The sequence below is a fragment of the Clarias gariepinus genome, chromosome 8, assembly GCF_024256425.1.
Source record: "Clarias gariepinus isolate MV-2021 ecotype Netherlands chromosome 8, CGAR_prim_01v2, whole genome shotgun sequence".
Classification (NCBI taxonomy): Eukaryota; Metazoa; Chordata; class Actinopteri; order Siluriformes; family Clariidae; genus Clarias; species Clarias gariepinus.
The window spans coordinates 34572112-34592500 of record NC_071107.1 but is presented as its reverse complement, the minus strand read 5'-3'; the positions used below and the strand labels follow the sequence as shown (position 1 = coordinate 34592500).

The 20389-nt window shown below is 38.6% G+C and overlaps 1 protein-coding gene across 3 annotated transcripts in view; it reads left to right on the top strand.

Annotated features, from left to right (window-relative positions):
* gfra1a (gdnf family receptor alpha 1a) overlaps window positions 1–20389 on the top strand; it is a 92933-nt gene that overhangs the window by 60281 nt on the left and 12263 nt on the right. For all 3 annotated transcript variants that reach the window (XM_053502269.1, XM_053502267.1, XM_053502268.1), the window contains 3 exons: window positions 9061–9409; window positions 12804–12913; window positions 15960–16094. In XM_053502269.1, coding sequence (XP_053358244.1) covers window positions 9061–9409; window positions 12804–12913; window positions 15960–16094 — 594 coding nt within the window. The remainder of the gene's footprint in view (window positions 1–9060; window positions 9410–12803; window positions 12914–15959; window positions 16095–20389) is intronic.

Here is a 20389-nt window from a genome sequence, read left to right as displayed (position 1 = left end):
CAGACTAGCACATGATAAGATACGATTTCAATACTTCGATATTCGATATTTGCTATGATATTATATGATATATGATATTCTATTAGGATGCCTGCAATCAATAAGTGACCTCCTTTGCTCAGAAACTGAACAATGTTATGATGATGATGATGCAGAAAAGGACTGTTTTAAGATTCAGAGTTCCAGGCAAAGCTGACAATTAAGTTTAGAATTAATAATTGTTGCTTCATCACCTTATGAATGGAGTTTCGAATTGTCTAGTTGCTACCGTACTTAGTTATGGAAGGAAACTAAGTACATCGGTACATATTTCACATATCTGTTAGTAGTTTTATTAGTGGATCCTTTTTACCTTTACTCCACTACATCCTTCAACTAATATTTGTACTTTATACCCCACTACATTTCTGCATGGTGTTGTGTTACATAACCGGCGTAATGTGTAGTATTTGAGGTGGTAATATCGCCACCTCCTGACTATTATGCATAATTTGCTTTTCTTCCATAAAATGCTTAATCATGTAGCAGGTATATGAAATCATGTAAGAGAGACTCCTATTGTAACTAAAAGGCTACTGTTACTTTTGACGTTTGATACGTAGATGAGTAAGTTTAAAGGTGAGCACCTTTGTACTTGTATTTCGCCCATCTCCGCAACAGCTCTGACGTCACTCTCGAGTATTCTCAGCATAATAAAACCGGAATGTGGGATAGCATCAGGAGTGAACTTATTCAGTGGAAATTTTTGTCTTTGATATTCAAGATATATTGAATTTTAGGTTGAATTTTATATTAGTTATTAAAAGTATCCAGCTACATTACAGCGTTACTTTCTGATAAAAGTAACTAGTTTGATTACGTTTCCATTGTAGAAAATGAAAACTCCTTTGTGATTCCTCATGCATGTTGTTTTAGTCAAAATCTTTATAATTATTCTACCATCATCACTCAGCCAAGTTTGGCCCATAATCTGTTAACTACTGATACCCCTATCTCACCTACGCGGTTTCGCGCGGTGGCCGTAAGTACGGTTCATCATGATTCACAGCGAGTTTCGACGCTGTGATTAGGTTGCATAGTCAAACTGCGTAGGTGAGATAGGGGTATAAAAGCAGAAATAACAGAGGGGGGCGGGTTATCGGAGACGGGGCTTGTAGGACGACTTGCAAAACCTGGCAAACTATTGATGGGGGCAGTAGTACGGCTTGTGTCGGTATGATCTCCTTTTTTTCCTACCTAGAAAAAGGACATGTCTATCCTGCTTCTGATTTAAGGGCTTTTTGGGGAAAACAAAACAAGAACACAATGTGGCGAGCAAGCAATGCAGGCTCAAGCCATGGGTAAATGCAGATTCAAGAAGTAGTTGGGGAACGACATATACTGCGTCTGGCTGAAAAGATACAGTGTTTTGTATGAGGCACCATACAACGTTTGATTTGGTCTAAACCATAGTTTTATTTTCGTTAATGAGAGTTCAGTTATGTTGCAATAATTACTCAAATTAATGAAAGTCAATAATTGTACAAATTTTTTTTCCTAATTTTTGCAAATGCCCTTTACTAGACAAAAGTTTTGTCCACACCCTCTATCAATGTTTTTTCTTTATTTTTGTGTATGCAGTACCTGTCAAAAGTTTGACTTTATCCACATCTTCATTCATCGTTTGTTTTTAATTAGTTAATTACTGAAAACATAAAAATTATAAAATGGCTCATTCTATCCGGAAAACTGCAAAAACTTTAAATGTCCAGTATTGCGCTTGACATTGCTGTTCTTGCAAGAATTATTCCAAAACAACAACAACAACAAGCATCAGTTGTTATTTTAAGACACGAAGGTCAGCTGTTCTGGAATAGTTCTTGCAAGAACAGCATTGCCAAGTGCATTTGAACAAAAAATACAAACAATAAAGCACGATGATGGAGCTGGCGAGTTCTTTTAGTTACCAGTTTCAAAAATCACCATCTTGAATTAACAGCACCTCAGATTAGAGCCATTACGAAGACGTTTCGGAGCATAAGTAGCAACTGAACTGTTTTTATTGTGGAAATTTTTTAATATTCAGCATTGTTTTACAATGTATAAATAAATTAAAATCAGGTGTGTCCAAACTTTTGACTGGTTCTACGCAGTATAACGAGTCACTAAATGTGACCCATCACTAGAGACCGATCTGTCCACAGTCATTTACAGTCAGTGGACGGTCTTTAGCACATGAGACTCATGAGATTTTTCTCCGATATGTGAAGACTGTTATGGTGTGGGGCCGTGGTGGGTCAGTGTTTTAAGGCTCTGAGTTACCTATCGGAAGGTTGGAGGTTTGAGCCCCAGCTCTGCCAGGTTGCCGCTGTTGGGCCCTTGAGCAAGACCCCTTAACCCTGACTGCTTCAGGGGCGCCGTGTAACGGCTGACTCTGCACTCTGACTAACAAAAAGCTGAGATATGCGAAGAATAAACAATTTCGCTGTGCAGCGATGTATACGTGACGAATAAAGGCTGAACGCCGAATGCTAAAAGCACAATTATTATTGACCTGTTGTGTTTTGAGAGAAATAAACCTTTAACAGCACACCCCCAAGTGTTTTATTGTTTACTTAACACCGATATCATGGAAATATAATGTAAATAAGCTTTCTTTATTGTACTGGTATGGGCCAACAATCCGACAGCACTTTAAACACAGGGGACACTTTTATCTTTCTCCGACATAATAGCAAAAACAAGCCCAAAAGCAGCACCACCATCATTCTGCCCCATTACATCACACGTCTCCTAACACACTTAACATTTCATTAACACACACACACACACACACACACACACACACACACACACACAGGGACACAAACAACTCAGCCATGTTTACTCTGTAACCTGAGCTTTTAAAGTCAATCTTTCTTCTTTCACACACACACACACACACACACACACACTTTTCCTCATCCTTTCATCCCTCTCTCATTTCCACTAGACCTTTTTTTCAGGAAACCACCGGCTAATTATTAGCGCAGAGCATTAGCAGGGCGGCAGTGAGCAGGTCTGTTTACACAATAATTAGTCTCTGGGGCTAATCTGAATCGGACTTGTTTTTTGTTTTTTTAACCTCAGCGAAATAATGCAGCACGAGGAATGGATTTACCTTGTGTGTGTGTGTGTGTGTGTGTGTGTGTGTGTGTGTGTTGGGGGATGGGGGATAGGTAATGTAACGAGTACCAAACTTTTGCTAACCTCTATCGCGAATTGACCTTTTTATTTTTCCTACTATCATTTGCACTGTTGTGTGCTAGCATAGTAGCATTGTGTATGACTCACACACACACACATACACACATTTGTCTTATTCATTGTTTAGTGTGAGGAATGTCTATTGATAAATCAGCAACTGTTGCTAATTAATTCCTTGCTACACCCCAATCTGACCCTAGCCTTAACCCCATTAGCAGTTGATTCTTGTAATTGCTATTGTTGGATTTCTACCTAACCATCTATCTACAGTACGAGGTGGGGTCCGATCCAATCGTTTCACCCTACGTCCGTCCTAAGACGCCTTAAAAGTAATTAGTAGTATTCACCATTAATGGTTTGGCCGCTGGGAACAAATTCTCAATGCACAATGCCGCGTGGAGATGTTGGGCTCTTCCACTGTGAGGACTGTTGCCTCGTCTCAGGATCGTACCCACGTTTTACACCCAAGTTTTGTCACCGGTAATGAGCCGCGACATGAAGGATGGTCATCCGTGGCACGCTGACGGGGTTCTTGGCAGCATTCGATGCGATGTTCCTTCTGCTCCTTGGTTAGCAGCCCGGGAATGAACTTTACTGGCATCAACATGCTGCATGTTCAAACCACGTGAGGATTGCCAAGAGTGTTTCGTATGACACACCGGCAATGGCAGCAATGTTGTGAATTGTTCGCAGAAGATCATCATGCACAAGTTGCCGAACGGGTTGAGTTCATTAAAGGGCTTCCTGATCTCTCATCATCCTCCAGGGATGTTCTTCCGCTCTTGAAGCACGCGTGCCACTCAAGACGCCTGGACTTGCCGAATCGTGCCAAACGTATCTGTGGCAGATTTGCCCAGTTTCACGCAGAATTTCACGTTTGCTCTGTGTTCCAACTTGCTGACCATGATGAAATAACAGATGTGGTAATCCACGTGGTCAGAATAGCACCAGTTGCACAGCTTCTGATGTACACAGGACAATGTCTTTTGGCACACTGACTTATGAAGTTCGGTCCTCCTTGTGACTGTGCGTGCAGTCTTGTGCTGCCATCTGTTGCCGTTTTACAAAACTAGTCTTGAAACTTTTTAATACCACCTCATATCTATCTATTTTTAATAAAAAAAAATTCATATTTATGGGGACGCTTGGTTGGCACCAAGTTATAAAAACATTCACCCATACCCACACACCCTGCAGAAACTTTTTAACTTTTTTGCCATCTAGGAGTACACGAGCAATATCCGTCTCTCTCTCTCTATCTGTCTTTCTCTCACTAACACACACACACACACGATTCTATAACTGAACTCAATCAAACCCTTGACCCTAATACAATCTGACATAACAAGGCCAAACAAAGCTGCAGTTCTCCCCCCATTTTAATTTGCTTTTTCCCATTAACCCTCAGGTGAAACCCTTTTTTTTTTTTTAATGGGATTTAATCTGAGAATTAAAAAAGAAAAAAAAAACTGGTTGACAAGGAAAGCTAAAAGGTTTTATGGCTAACGTGGCCTAACTTTCATGTTGCGCATTAGCGTAACGCTAGCCCCTTTTCAGCCATATTATCTGCGCCATGTTATTTCGGTTTAGTTCGACGCGGGACAAGGTCGTTATTCAGACACATTCTCGCTATAATTGAAAATTAGAGACGGAGGAGGGAGGAAACAGGTGATGCTAATCGATTTGAGCCTGAGTCAGAAACTAGAGCTGCTGCGCAGGGGTTCCGATTGCAGCGACGTGAGCAGATGGCCTCGTCCATTAGTCTGACCATTGTGTGTGTGAGTGTGTGTGTGTGTGCGCACTTGTGTTAAACATGGCATGTTCGGTAGACATCTCAATATACTGTATGTCTCAGCATGAACAAATTTGTATAACAGCATATACTTTAGCTGCTTTCTTGTTGTTGTTGTTTTCAAAATCACATGTGACTTACTAATGCCAAGCACGAATAACCGAATTCATGATAAAATCTACATGTAGACCTCACTAACTTTGTCTTTTGCGGATTATTTACCCTGTTCTCATGACAACCGATATGACTTCGCATAACTTGTGCAGCGATCGAATCTGAATTTTGCAATGGAGACACTCTACATCAAAACAGAAAAAAGTTTAGGAAGTAAATCTGTGTGAATAAGTTTTCATAACCTTTGTGAACGTGTGAGTACACCGTAGGTGTATTTGTGTGTCTCGAGAACAGAAATTTTGCAGAGAAAACACAATCGCTCACTTCTCAGTCAGTGTGTGTGTGTGTGTGCTTGATATGGGGGTTAGAGACAGAGCCATCTGTCTGCTTGCTCTTTCTCTCTTTCTCTCTGTTTCACACACACACGCGCTGAAACACAAGCCCACACAGGACTAAGGTATGACTCCCACACTTTATGAAAAGGTAGACAGCTGCGTATACAATGTGACACACACACACGCACATTTACGCACATTTCACTTAGGTAACACACACACACACAAACACACACACACACACTTAGTTCTCTTGCATACCCACACACGTAATGCCCTCAGCATATGTTCAGTCTGTTAGGTGTAGGTGTTGGGATGTTTTCCAGTTTTCTACATTGCAGATGTGTGTGTGTGTGTGTGTGTGTGTGTGTGTGTGTGTGTGATATAAATACTACTTTTAATACATTAAAAAGGTTGTATTTAACTCTTACCTCCAAAAGGGAGAAATTTGGAGAAATACAGTCACGTCCAAAAGTTAGTACCCCCCTCTTATAAGATAAAACCTCAGACAATTAAAAAATAACTTTTATCACAGTGCCATTATTTATTATGAAACCCCTCTCTCACTGATGTTCCCATGTGAGAAACTTACAGCTTTACCGCTAATGCTGACACCACTGACATAAACATTTCCCTAAACAAAAACTTATATCAGTAATATGTGTCTGTCACAATGTGTGTAATTTCCAAAAAAAAAAAAAAAAAAAAAAGCTTTCAGAATGAGCACAGCCTATAGAACAAAAGTTGTTTTCGTTTTTTTTTTTTTGTTCGGTTTTGTTATTTTGCTTTTGAATTTTTTTTTTCGGGTTTTGTTATTTTGTTCTCAGTTTTGTTATTTAGTTTTTTTTTTGGTTTTTGGAATTTTTCATTTAGATTTCAGTTGTGTTATTTTATTTGTCATTTCTCGGCCACTGTACATATTCGATCAGGTGCATGAGAAATTCTCAACTATTCAATCGTTTTTAACTGCTACGCAAATACTAGCATGCTATTTCCTAAGTATACAACACACTCTTTCACATTAGCATCAGGATCGAAATATGGCAGCAGCTTCACCGTAATAGTAACAGACACAACATGAGCAAATAGACTTTTAAATTGTAAGTCTGTGTAAATATCTGAAGATTTATTTATTCCTTTAAAACTTTTACATTTTATTCATTTGATTTTCCCTTTTCCTCAACATTCACACTTCAACAAAATTCCGGCCAAAATTTTTTAATGTCCCAGGGCTGAGATTCGCTCTCGCTACCTTTTGATCCTAGGTAATCCTAAAAAAATCTGCTTTGTCCTAAGTAATGCCTAAAGGTCCTACAAGCAAGATGACCTTATTAATCTTTTAGTTTGCAACAACAGAAAAAAATAACACAAAGCTCTTTTTAACAACAAGAACAATAACCACATTTACATGCAGCCTAATACAGTAATCCGTGACTAATCCAGCTGTCCTTTCTATTAAAATAAAAAAATAAAATAATAATAAAAAAAAAAACTTCATGTTCGTGCTAAAATATAAACACAATCAAAATAATGAAGCCAATTTAAACGAATTGTCGTCTCACTCACCAATATTTACTCTTTTATTAACTCTTTTTTTTTTTCAGCACATTGCATGCAATTTGCTCTTGCATCATGCACTCTGATCTGGGAGACTACCAAAACATTATTAAATGAATAGGATTTAATATAAATGCAGCTTATTTTGTGGTGTTGGAAGAAAACGTTTGCCAATTGTTTTAACAAAATTGGAGATGTGCTTAAATTTGCACAAGTCTATTACGTAGACAATGTAGCATCTAATTAGAAACTCTTTAAAATCGCATTCAAATACTATACTTCTCTGCTTTGGCTGGTTTAAAAAAACAGCAAGAATTCTTAAACCACTGACTTTAAATGGGTATGGATTGGTGGGATTTGAAATTGCAAATCAATTTCATCATTACGTGATGATTAAAAAAACATGCCCCATAAGGAATCAAAATTCATGGCACAGATATAAAAGAATATTTTGTGCTACTAAGGTTGATTTTTTTTTTTTTTTTTTGAAGAATTACACTACTGTATATATGCATTCTGTTCTATTCTACACATAAGGGCAAACAGTGCATGCACTGTGTTTAAAAATCTCATACGACATGCACTGGATTGGAATTAGGTGTCATCTGCCAGTATAACCAAAGATATGATAAAGACACGTCCATTGATAAACAGTACTACAGTAAGAGAATGATCACACATCCTACTGTACTGTACAACCTGCACTTGTCCTTAGCATCTGGTTTCATGGGAGGAATGATGGCACTTTAAGTGTCACATACAGTAATTTAAAAAGACTGATCCAGAACAAGCTCTGTCATCCATTAATTGGGTCTGAAACACATATACAGTATAAACACGCACATCTTTTCTTGCCAGCTGTGATGCTGTGAGATGCGCAGGGTCTATCGACCAGCTCCTTCAGACACTCTACCTAGTGCTTATTGGCCTTAAAGTGGAAGAAAATTCACACACTTTTCATACATGAGCTTCACACACGCACACACACACACACACACACACAGTACTGGTCTCTCCACTTTTTTTTAATTGGCCCTTATTAAAAGCCAAACTGCTGCTGTTGTGCCGCTGTTCTGAAAAGTCTCCAGGAATGGTAATTAATGGCGACATCTGTAAGAAAGCGGGCAATTAGCGGGAGCTGACAAGCGAGGAGTGTGTGTGTGTGTGTGTGTGTGTGTGTGTATGTGCGTGTGCGTGCCAGCTTTGATGACTCTGCTTTCCATCCGAGGACGGTTTGTTTAGCCTCTAGGGCTCTGAGTGGATGATTCTGTTTGATTTAATGCTACAAAGAAAAAAGCTAAGGTTAGAGTTTACAGGATTTCTGTCACCCATATTGACCGAATACTAGTAAGGATTCCTAATTTAGACGGCAGTATATGTAAATTGCTTAGGTTAGAGGAAGAGAGAAAGTTTCTCTCTTCAGTCACTTTCTTTCTGACTGAATCCCAAATGACTTTTAGTGCACTATATAAAGTGCATGACTCAATACCTTATTATTTCATGGGAGATCCAGAATCTCTCATGTTCATTGAATCCTGCTGGATATCATGTAGACTGCAGATGTCATATTTCCAGCATTTCACACCATCCTTTATAGATCTTTCATAACCTGTGCTGGATCTGTATAGGGAAGCATCAGGATTGGGAAATATATAGAGCGTATTATTATTAGGAAATAATCGTCTTATTGTATTCACTTTTCTATAAATGGTGGAAATTGATATTTTCGTACTGTTATAATCTTCACCCAAAATAGATTAAACTGGGATTATGTCATGAATTAACACAAAATGAAACACGAAGGCTGTATCATCATCTCGATACACACCCTTGGCCTGCAAGATGCTTGATCTTCGATTGTTTCTTTTTTATGCAACTGGTCACTGTTATTCGGTAGACGGCGATGTCATGGTTGTACTTTATTTAAATAATGGATTTAGTGATGCTCTATGCAATGTTCAAAAATGACTATTTATTTGCTGTTGCTGATTATTATACATAATCCGTTCTTCTTTTCCTTTTTCCTCTCTCCTAAAGGAGACCTTCTGACCAAGGACAACAACTGCCTCAGTGCGGCCAAAGCATGCAACCTGAATGACACGTGTAAGAAGTACCGCTCGGCCTACATCAGCCCGTGCACAAGCCGCGTCTCCACGGCCGAAGTCTGCAACAAGCGCAAGTGCCACAAGGCTCTGCGGCAATTCTTCGACAAGGTGCCCGCCCGACACAGCTACGGCATGCTGTACTGCTCATGTCCCCCGAATGACCAGGTGGCCTGCTCCGAGCGTCGGCGCCAGACCATCGTCCCCGCGTGCTCATACGAGGAGAAGGAGAAGCCCAACTGCTTGGCACTGCAAGTCACCTGCAAAAGCAACTACATCTGCAGGTACACTCATGCTCTGGATAATAGTATCTCCCACGTCCCTGCTATTACACTAACAACAGTTTAATAATACTTAATGGTTATCTTCTGGTCCATGCTTATTTTTTTGCATGCATACATATTTAAATTTTTTACACACATTTGCTGAATAGAATTTTATGCCTTGTAGTGTCTGTAATCTTAATTGTTCTTAATCTTAATCGATCATCTTGATTGGTCAATTTAGATTTCACATGAAAGAACAAAAAACTAAAAACCTGCTAAATTGTTAAGATATTGCAACATGAATTTGACATGGTTACAGACACTACAGATTTTTGGTCTGTGTATTTGGAATATACATTTTTGTATTATATATATATATATATATAATACTATGTTTTGGCCATAATGATGGTTTTGTGTTTGGTTCCACAAAATTCTCATAGTAGAAATATATAAGTTAAATGATATCATGACTATATAATATCAACTTAATGAAAATTATGTCATAGAACATTTTTGTTAGATATCAGGGTATCCCATGTTAATATTACATTTGATATATATTTTAAAGAATATTTTATATTATATAAAAAGTATGTGTTTAAATGTACTGCATTATTTTAAAAGGTTCTGAATCATTAAGATTGCACAATTTTTACAAAATTCAAATTTTCTCACATTAAGTTAGTAAATAAGTTATTTCTTGTAGACAATGAGTAAGGTATGAACATGACACAGTATGGGAAAATAATCACAACCAAGTTAATGTGATGCGACCCAATATGAAGCAGAGGTACTATTAAGTAAGTATGTTGTTGTTTTTTTTACAGTATAAGTGTATTGCTCCGTTTTCTGCATAATAATACACAAAACACCTGTATATTATTATGCATATCATGTATCGTAGAAATGTCTTTAAGCAGCATGACATATTTTTGTCCTATTTTTGTCCACCCCTCACTTGTAGCATTACACTCAGTGTAGAATTATGCTATATTTAGCAAACATTACAACAAATTTAGTCAACACCCAGTGCGAATCCATGCTGTTGTTGTCATAGCCCTTGCCATAAAGTGATACTCCATGGTAACACGGGTTAACACAACACGGCAGTGTAACGAGGAGACTTTAGAGGTGCTAACAATCATCACGCCCACACGAGGAGCTGAGACTTCCAGGATCACAGCGTCTGTGATTATACGCGATCGCCAGCGGCGACAGCTAGTGTTAATCCTCCGTCTGCATTTCTGCTGGGAAATAAAGTGCATATTAACCCAAAACGCAGAACATACACAGGACAATTACCGGGATTAGCGAAGTGTAGCAATAAAGCATGAGCTCTTAAATTCATTTCGCAGTTTGGAGCGTACCCCGACGTGCTGTAAGTGGCTTGTTAAGACTGATTAAGGTGGTGTGGAGGTGGGATGCGAAAGTCTTGTAGGTGTCACAGCACCGAAACGTCTCGAAGCTGAGAGGGGGAAAGACAGAAAGAGAATAAGAGGGATAGTTAACGGTCCTGCTCAATCAGAGCGTCTGCAAGTGTGATCACCTGCATACTAGACGTGCACGCACAAACCTTCCTCACTCTCACATGGAGAATGGAGACTCCTTGCCACTGCAGCAGCTTCTGTCTCTCTCTCACTTCTCTTTCTCTCTATCTTTTTCTCTCACGAATGTTTTTCTACAGACGGTCGGAAGCGATTTGAGTTTCAGAGGTTACCGTAGGAGGTCTGATGTGCAACACACAGGGGTTCACTATGTTTTTGGAGATGGATCGACACCTTCAGTCTCCCGCTAATCCCGCGCCATATGCCGCTAGCAACTGCACACCACATTAATTTAGCTTCTCCTCCTCTTCACTTAGCAACAAAAGCACTGCTTAGAAAATTTTGAAAATGATTTAGGTGCATGATGATATACCACTTTATTGGTAACATATATTATAAATAATTAAATAAACCCACATGATATGCACTAACAATGTAATGGTTTTCTAAACAGAAAATCGTGCGGAACTGTCGTAGCATTTTTAATTTTCTTACGTCATGCATTTTCCCCAAGATAAGTTTAAAAAAAAAACCTTTTTTATCCCAGCCTTTACTCACTGCATCTGCACCACTTTGAGTGTGTGTTTGATCAATACTGATTGAAACAATTCCATATACTTAGTAAGAGAAGAAAAACGTGTTTCACCTTAGTTCAGCCTGTGATTGAAACCTGCGAGCAAATCTTTGGACAAACTTTTATATTTAAACTGTTTTTTTAATGCATCATATATTTCTCAATCAGAGATGTTTGTAAATGATAGAGCTGTGCAATCAAATAGATTCTGCAACTTTAATCTGTTTTGTTCAAATAGATTAATTGAATCAATGCGTTACTTTTCAAATTACCTGAATTTTCTTGATATTAATGCAATCTGCTTACATTTTATGCAAAATCCTCACTAATTTTATTATGTGTTTTGCAAGATTACCCTAGTTTCTTCTTTTAAGTTTATAGATGCTTTGTGCTATATCGCCACCTATTGGACTGGAGTGTGAAGAAGAAAATTAGCACTTTATATAAGTAATGACATTTGACTTGACCGGACTACTTATTTAAACATCTTTACACTCATCTCCCACTTCATTAGGTACACCAGGCTAATACGGTGTAGGACTCACTTTTGCCCTTGGAACTGCCTTAATTCGTCATGGCATGGATTCAACAAGGTGCTGAAAACATTCCTTAGAGATTCTGGTTCATATTGACATGATAGATTTCTCGCTCCATGATTTTTCGTTCCACAACATTCCAAAGGTGCTCTACTGGATTAAGACCTGGTGACTGTGGAGGCTGTTTGAGTACAGTGAACTCATTATCATGTTCAAATGGTATGTTCAGCAGCAAGAGTCATGTAGGCTGGGGCATTTAAACAATGCTCAAATGGTACAAGTGTGTCTTCTGCTCCTGTAGCACATGTCGAAGTTTTGTGTGTTCAGAGATGCTCTTCAGTTGTGAGGAGATGTTATTTAAGTTACTGTTGCCTTTCTATCAGTTCTAAACCAGTCCGGTCATTCTCCTCTGACCTCTGGCATCAACAAGGCATTTTTGCTCGGAGAACTGCCACTCACAGGATATTTTCTCATTTTCAGATGATTCTCTGTAAACCCCAGAGATGGTTGTGTGTGAAAAATGCAAGTAGATCAGCAGTTTCTGGACTACTCAGACCACCCCGTCTGGCACAAAGAACCAAGCCACGTTCATACCACATTTCTATTTCCACATTGTTTTAACGAATTACCAAATGATGAGATCAATCTGCTTTAGGTTTCATTATTTTTCACCCCCTATCGAGCATGTTTGGCAGATCTCAGATTCTCCGAAAAAAGATGAAGACATGTTTCTTATGCATTTGTCTGCATTTCAGGTCACGTCTAGCGGATTTCTTTTCCAACTGTCAGGCTGAACCACGCTCTCTTTCTGGCTGCCTGAAAGAAAACTACGCTGATTGCCTCCTCTCCTACTCAGGCCTCATTGGTAAGGATTTGGCAAGTGATTCTAATAATCGTCATTCTGAGACTGAGACACTTCATTAGTTCTACTGAGGGGTAAGAAATATCCGGTGTCCCAGAAATAGTGTCAAACAATGTGTCACGAGCGTTGACACGAAATTCTCCCAGGGCTAACTTTTCATATGTAAAACTGGCAAAGTTGAAAGGTAGCAACGCTTCCCCGAAATCTTTCATTAAATATTATTTCAGGTAAGCCACTGAGAGGATAATCAAGATTAGTCATATGTAAATGTGCATGTGAAGCGAAGACTCTTCTTTTGACAGCGTGATGTAATAACACAGAAAAAGTACTGTCTGTCAGACCCTCGTTCAGGAAACAATGAGTCACACTGAGATAAAATTAGTTATATCGAGCACCAGGAGATACATAAGGCTAATCCAGGAGAAGGTGTTGATTTATTTTCTTGAACAACTGATCTGACAGTAGGTACGCCTGCAGAACAAATCAATAGAAATGAATATGCGTGTTGTTATACATTACAGCACTAAAGTTCTAAGCCAACATTCATTTCTTTATATTTCTCGTCCAAAGAGCCAAAATTTTTCGGATTGTAAATGTAGACTTGAGAAATAGTTCTGCAGCCTCCCTGAAGGATTTTTTTCAGTCCAGTCCCTGTACCAGTGAGAAACAGGTGCAGATGATGACAGGTGATTAGTATACTGGTGATGCTGAATGCTGAGTGGTTGGAGCAGACGAGAGGGGAAATGAGGTTGCTGCATTGGTGGGAACATAAACAGGCAGTTTTTAAATCTTTGGGATCTTTGGGCACTGTGCAGGCTGTCGCAGTAAAACATTTGTACCCATTTCTTTAATTGAATATGAAGAAATAAGGGGAGGGGCATGCACTTGTTCAAAAACTGCTGTGGGACGTGACAATAAAACACACCATATTGGAAAATCATTAAAAAAAAATAATAATTCTAAACCTCCAAATGACTTCTCGTCCTCTTTGTAAGATTAACACCTTGTCACAGCTGAAAACGTGAAAGAAATTGCACCAGCCGTCTTGTTATAAATTTGAGTCGGGAGCTGGTACTAACAGGCATAGTGTTTCATGTTATTTCATTTAAAAACCAAACCATTCATTAAAATTCCTATAATTTTGTGTAAGATTGTGTTTGCCAGGTGCCTCTGCGTGTCCAGTTTTCATTTTCTTTCATATTCATTTCTATTGCGTTTAATACTTTGAGGCTTTCCTTTCCATTGGGTTTATACAATGTGAGAAATTTGGTGACCAAAAAATAAAAAATAAAATAAATCCCAGACAGAAGGACTCTTTTTAATTTGTTCCAACAAAGTAAGAGCTATAGTGAGTCACAAAATAGTAGGATGTGATGATATAAAAGAGAAAAAAAAGAAGAAGGGGGAAGGGGTACGCACGGAAATCCTTTTGTGTTCTTTTTCTCATCCATTGAATCTAACATTCCTGCTTCATCAATCTCATCCTGCCAAAACACCACTGCTGAAATGTGTCTGGTGCAAAATCTGTGCAGTTCTGCCAGGACGGAAAAAAAAAAAGAAAAAAGGATGGATTGTTGCCTGTTACCATGTAGAGACAGACCGAGAGAGAGAGAGAGAGAGAGAGAGAGAGACTCACGCCAGATGTTTTTGTTTAAGGAAGTCATTTTGTGTTTTCTCTCTTCACTGTCAGGCCTGACGGATTAGGGTCAGATTAGGGCGAGATATGTGATTAGAAATTAAAGCCTGTCTCCTTCTGATGTCATTAAAGTCTAACATTAAAACCAGAAATGCTGAAATTGTTCCAAATTGTGGAAAAACAACCTGATTTGTCGTGGAGATTGAAGTTGTTTATGCCAAAAATAATAATGTATGCAGTAACATTTCAAACTAGGCATTGAGTGTTACACGTTAAACAAACCAAAACAATATTATTATTAACATATTCATCGGGAATGATATTTGCTTAAAAATCCCAGTTATAAACCATTTTAGAAAGTTTAGATATCTTATTATATTTCCAATCCGGTTTGATTCATTATAATTAAAATTGCCTGCATGATCTTAATGTAACCGGACAGTAAAAGGACAGAAACTGCTACGGGACAAGAAAACCACACACATGAAAATAAGAGACAATCAGGTTTTTGAGATGGATTGTGTCGTATATGACAATTCGCATTAATGTCATATTGACCGTGTGTCAATATCAATGCAATATGATGCTACAAGAATATTAAGCAGTATCACACCGTTGCGCTGGATATGTGATGCGGTCATAGGTACAGTATATGTGTAGGTGCAGTTTTAACTGGAAAGTTGAGAGGAACTTAGAAGCAATTATTTTTGAAGAATGAGTTGTTTAGGATGACAACCTTATAAGATGGAAAACTATATGAAAGCCTACTATATACAAAACATGGTACTTCTTTTTCTCTCGTGTAAAAACAGCTATAAACTGTCATTGCTTTACCAGCCTCTCTTCACCCTCTATCCTTTTCTTTATTTCTCTCTCTCTCTCAAAAAAACCCATCTTGTTATGTTATAGAAAACTGCAGTCCTTAAGAAGTGCTGTTACGAAGTGCTGATACTAAAAACTCCTTCCTCAAATAACGAATACATATCTCTAATACACTTCCACACTACATTCTTTTTCTCATTCATTTATTTGCAGCATCCATTCCCATTTATCTAAGTTTGAACTAGAGTGTGAGTCGCTCTTATACCTGATAAATCAACTCCTTCTGACCTATTTGAGAATAGCGAGTAGCAGAGCGAGATAGAATGAAAACTGAGCTCTGCTGGCTTCCAAGCAGCACCTTGACCGTTATCATCCAGAGAGTGCATCTGTAGATCCATCTGTAGCAGGGGTTTAGAGAGTGAGACATGGGTGTATGTGAGCATGCAAGTGAAAGACGCGAGACATAACGTCTCTTGAAAAAAAACATAGTCTTTGCTGAAACAAATGATCAGATAAGATAAAACAGAGATATCTGCAGCAATGATAAAAAAAAAATTATAGAAATCACAGTCATGACTTTCTCCTCCACAGGTACGGTGATGACCCCAAACTACCTGCGCTCTCCTAAAATCAGCGTGTCACCGTTCTGCGACTGCAGCAACAGCGGCAACAGCAAAGAGGACTGCGAGCGGTTCACAGAGTTCTTTACCGACAATGCTTGCCTGCGTGAGTTACACCACTATCTGCCTTCCTTCCTCCTTTATCTCTCACTGTTCAGTTTTTTTTACATGTAATATTTCGAGTCTGTATCTCTCAGTCTGATCTCCAGGTAGGCTTTTGTCCTTCTTTATGCATTGTGCTTCCTGCACTCGTCACAGTCTCTCATCTCCCCCTGACACATGTCAAATCATGTTCCTTAACAACTTTTCTTTTTATTAATCCATGTCTTTCCCGTATAAAATGTTCCTAGAGATTGTTTGACATATTCGCACCGCTACGTACTGTACTATTATGCATCAATTTACTGAAAAGGAACCGTTTCCGGCATCACATCACTGACTCCCATATAAGCGCTTTTAATTAGCTAAGTACTGCAGTGATTAATTTGTTTCAGCTGGCAACGACTCTTTGAACCTGAACTGATGCATTGAGAAGTTTCTTAAACAACCATGCCGCAGACATATGCCGTGGTCATGGAAAAGATGTTAGTGTTTTTCAGAAGGGTTAAATTACTGGGCTTCATCAAGCAAAGAAAACACCTGAGGAGATTCCTGAAATTACTGGAAATGAGTTGAGAACTTAAAACCAAAGTGGCACAGGTCAATGATGACGAAAATAATATATTATGTGCTTATATGGAAGCCTTGCTGGCGTGTGCTAACCTGAAGGCTCCAGCCTACACACTGTGTCATTTGGTTTTTAAATAAAAATTTGAACTAAAGTTTTGATTACTTTTATAAGGTGTAAATTTTACCACTATCAAAATACTGGAATGGCGTTGCAGGAATGTAGAACTTTATCATGTGGATCTGAGAGCCTGAGGAATCATTTTCACATTCGAGTTGGCCACCACAGAGTCCTGATCTTAACGCTGTGGAACGTCTTTAAATGTGTTACTGTGTAAGATATTTACCCTTATATATAATTTTTTCTTGAAATTAGTGCAACACATCACTTAAATTATATATATATATATATATATACAATTTACTGACTTAGACTTCACAATACTACAACAATAAAGCATTTAAAAATCAGTAAGAACTTGAGCTTAGAATTTATGAAATTCTTGTAATATGGAAGAATCAAACAGCCAAAATATATATTATTATTATTCATTATGTTGACTTTTGGTCCTTACATATCCTTACATATGTATTCAGTACAGCTTTTTTAAACCGAAACTAAATGTGTAATATTTGTATATCATGAAAATGTTATATTCTTGACATATTTTTTGTTACTTCTTTAAAGATAATATTGCTCAAAGTATTCACTCATCTGCCTTCACATGCATTGAACTTGAGTAACATCCAATTTCTTAATTTATAGGGTTTATTATGATGTTGGCCCCGCCCCCTTTGCAGCTATAACAACTCTTCTGTGAAGGCTTTCCACAAGGTTTAGAAGTGTGTTTATAAGAATTTTTGACCTTTCTTTCAGAAGCGCATTTCTGAGGTCAGGTAAGGCCTGGCTCGGAGTCTCCACACAAAGGTCACTCATCACAAAGGTGTTCTGTCGGGTTGAGGTCAAGCCAGTCAAGTTCTTCCACACAAAACTCACTTATCCATGTCTTTATGGACCTTGCTTTGTGCACTGGTGCACAGACATGTTGGAGCAGAAAGGGGCCGTCGCCAAACTGTTCCCACAAAGTTTGAGAAAACGTTTTGGTATGCTGAAGCATTAAGAGTTCCTTTCACGTAAAGATCCATTCCTGTCGGAGCCCAACTCCAGTTCCAACATTACTTCTGGAAGAATGCTCAAAAATACCCATGAACACACTCCTAAATTTTGTGGAAAGCCTTCCCAGAAGAGTTGAAGTTCTTATATCTGCAAAATTACTCAAGAAGGCAAGCAAGCGAATACTTTTGGCAATATAGTACACCAGTAGACATCTTAGAACAATGTTAGTACCTCTTAAAGGAAAACAGGTTTTTTTTTTTTTTTTTTATATCCATAATGGCAATATTGTGTGTGTTAAATAGAGTGATAGATCCTAAAGCCAATCAGAACCTCGGGTTCATCCTAACCAGATGTTCTTTATACCTTTCTGTTTTGCTCCTTTCCTCTCCAAAGTCCTTTATTACTACTTTTCGTGTATCTGCACATTCTTTCTTAAAAACACAACCCAGCATGAGGCTAGATAAATAAAACAGGTTCTGGAGTGAATACAAATCTTCTTATGATGTCATGGTTTACGCCACTGAGGTTAAGATGCTAAAAAGAGCGATGTTTGGAATAGGAAGCCAAGAGTGGGTTGTCTGTTTTTCCTGAGATCCATTCCTGTCTGAACTGAAGGACATTGTTCTGCAGGTTAACTGTTTTGCATGCTGTCCACACACACCTCTCTCTCTCTCTCTCTCTCTCTCTCTCTCTCGCTTGTCCTCTTCCCATCTCTCGCGCATTTCAGCTTCCAGTCTACTTTTCTCATCTGTCTAGCAAACACGCGTGCCATCTTTCTGCTCATTGCCTGGTCACGGCAGGATGAAAACATTCAGACACACACATCATTCTCTTCCCTGTTGCCCCTTGGGTAGCTGCAAAGGTGGATGCTAGGGCACAAAGATGGACAGCGCTCTCCTTGTCTCTCTCTCTCCTTCTCTCTCTCGTGTCTCATTAGCCAAGCTGAGCGTTAAATGCACTGACAGGTGTTGGGGCACCTCGTTTGTACTGTCGGAGCGTGAGCTTTTCTCTAAGGCGTGCAGTCTGTCTGCTACTGCAGAAATGTGATCTTCAGTGGACAAACAGCTTAAAAACATTATTTAAAATAAGTGTAGCTTTTCATGTACATCAACAAGCACTGACTAAATTATTGGAAAAATAGTTTTTAAGGCTTTAGAATTCTGTAATGATTAGAGGAGAAGTTATTGTGTATAACATTAAAACACTCACTCAGTTACTTATCGTCTTTATCCTGTATTCAGGGTCATGGAAGGCCTGGGACTTATCCCAAGAGACTTAGGGCACGAGGCGGGGTACACAATGGACAGGGTGGCATTCCATCGCAGGACACACACACACACACACACACACTACTGGTAATTTGTAAATGCCAGTTAGCCTAATCTGCGTGTCTTGACTGTGGAAGGAAACTCAGAGCATGCACTTTATACACACAGATACAAGATGGGAATCGAACCCAGAACCCGGAGGTGATAGACGACAGTGCTAAGCCACCATGCCATTTAATATTAACCAAGTGAGTTAAAAAGCTAACCACTGTAGATAGCTGAATGATGAGATAGATAGTAAACTATATACATACTTTAGTATTCTTTACATACTGAATATCGTTTTGATTCTGCCTTTAAATGAACACCTGTTTCATGTGAACAGAGATCTGGATGTTTCGAGAAAGACTATACAAGTCTTTAACTTGAGCTGCTTTACTATGACAATTATTTATTGTTTTTTCAAACGCTGCTTTCTTCTGAGTCAAACTAGAACTTAAGTGAACTTGGGTTGAGTAAACAGCAGATGAAATGACTCATGATGTAACAGCAGATGAGGTCTAATTGATTCCGGTGATATTGAGGTGACAGGAGGTGAGGAGACAGACCTGAGATAGTTTCGGCTTGGGTAAAAACATTTTTATACACCTCTGCCATGTTTTTTTAATGGAAATATACAAAACGTGCGCAGAATTTGGGCAGAACCTGTTAAAGAGCTGAAAGCTGGGGTAACATTCCAAGGTAGCTGAAGTAATAGTGGATTGCAACTTCTGCTGAACAGTCACCGAAATAAAGTTAGCAAACAGTCACGCTTCCGTAATCAGACAGAAGACCACCGAGGTGGTATAAAAACAAGAAGAAAAAAAAAAAGAAATAGGCAGTACAGGGAATCAAGGCTAAAAACTGCTTTCTTTTTGTGCTAAAAAATCTATAAAAGTGTAAACACTGTTATGGGGAAATAATCTACAATGGGTTGGTGTGACCTTATCCAAAATATCAGCACATCCCAAAGTGTTGTTTATTAATGAATGAAATGTTTCATGTAAAATGTTGCATTGTAAATTATATACAGTATATATAAAAAATATAATTATATTATGTTGTGAAATGTCTATGAAACAAGTTCCTATTATCACTCATGTTGTAGCGACACAACATATACAGGGGTTGGACAGTGAAACTGAAACACTGGCCAATTTAGTGTTGGAGGTTTCATGGCTAACTTTGAGGAGCCTGGTGGCCAATCTTCATTGACTGCACATTCCACCAGTAAGAGCAGTGTGTGAAGGTTTAATTATCAGAGTAATAGCACCGTTTTGCTTAAAATATTGCAATGCACACAACATTATG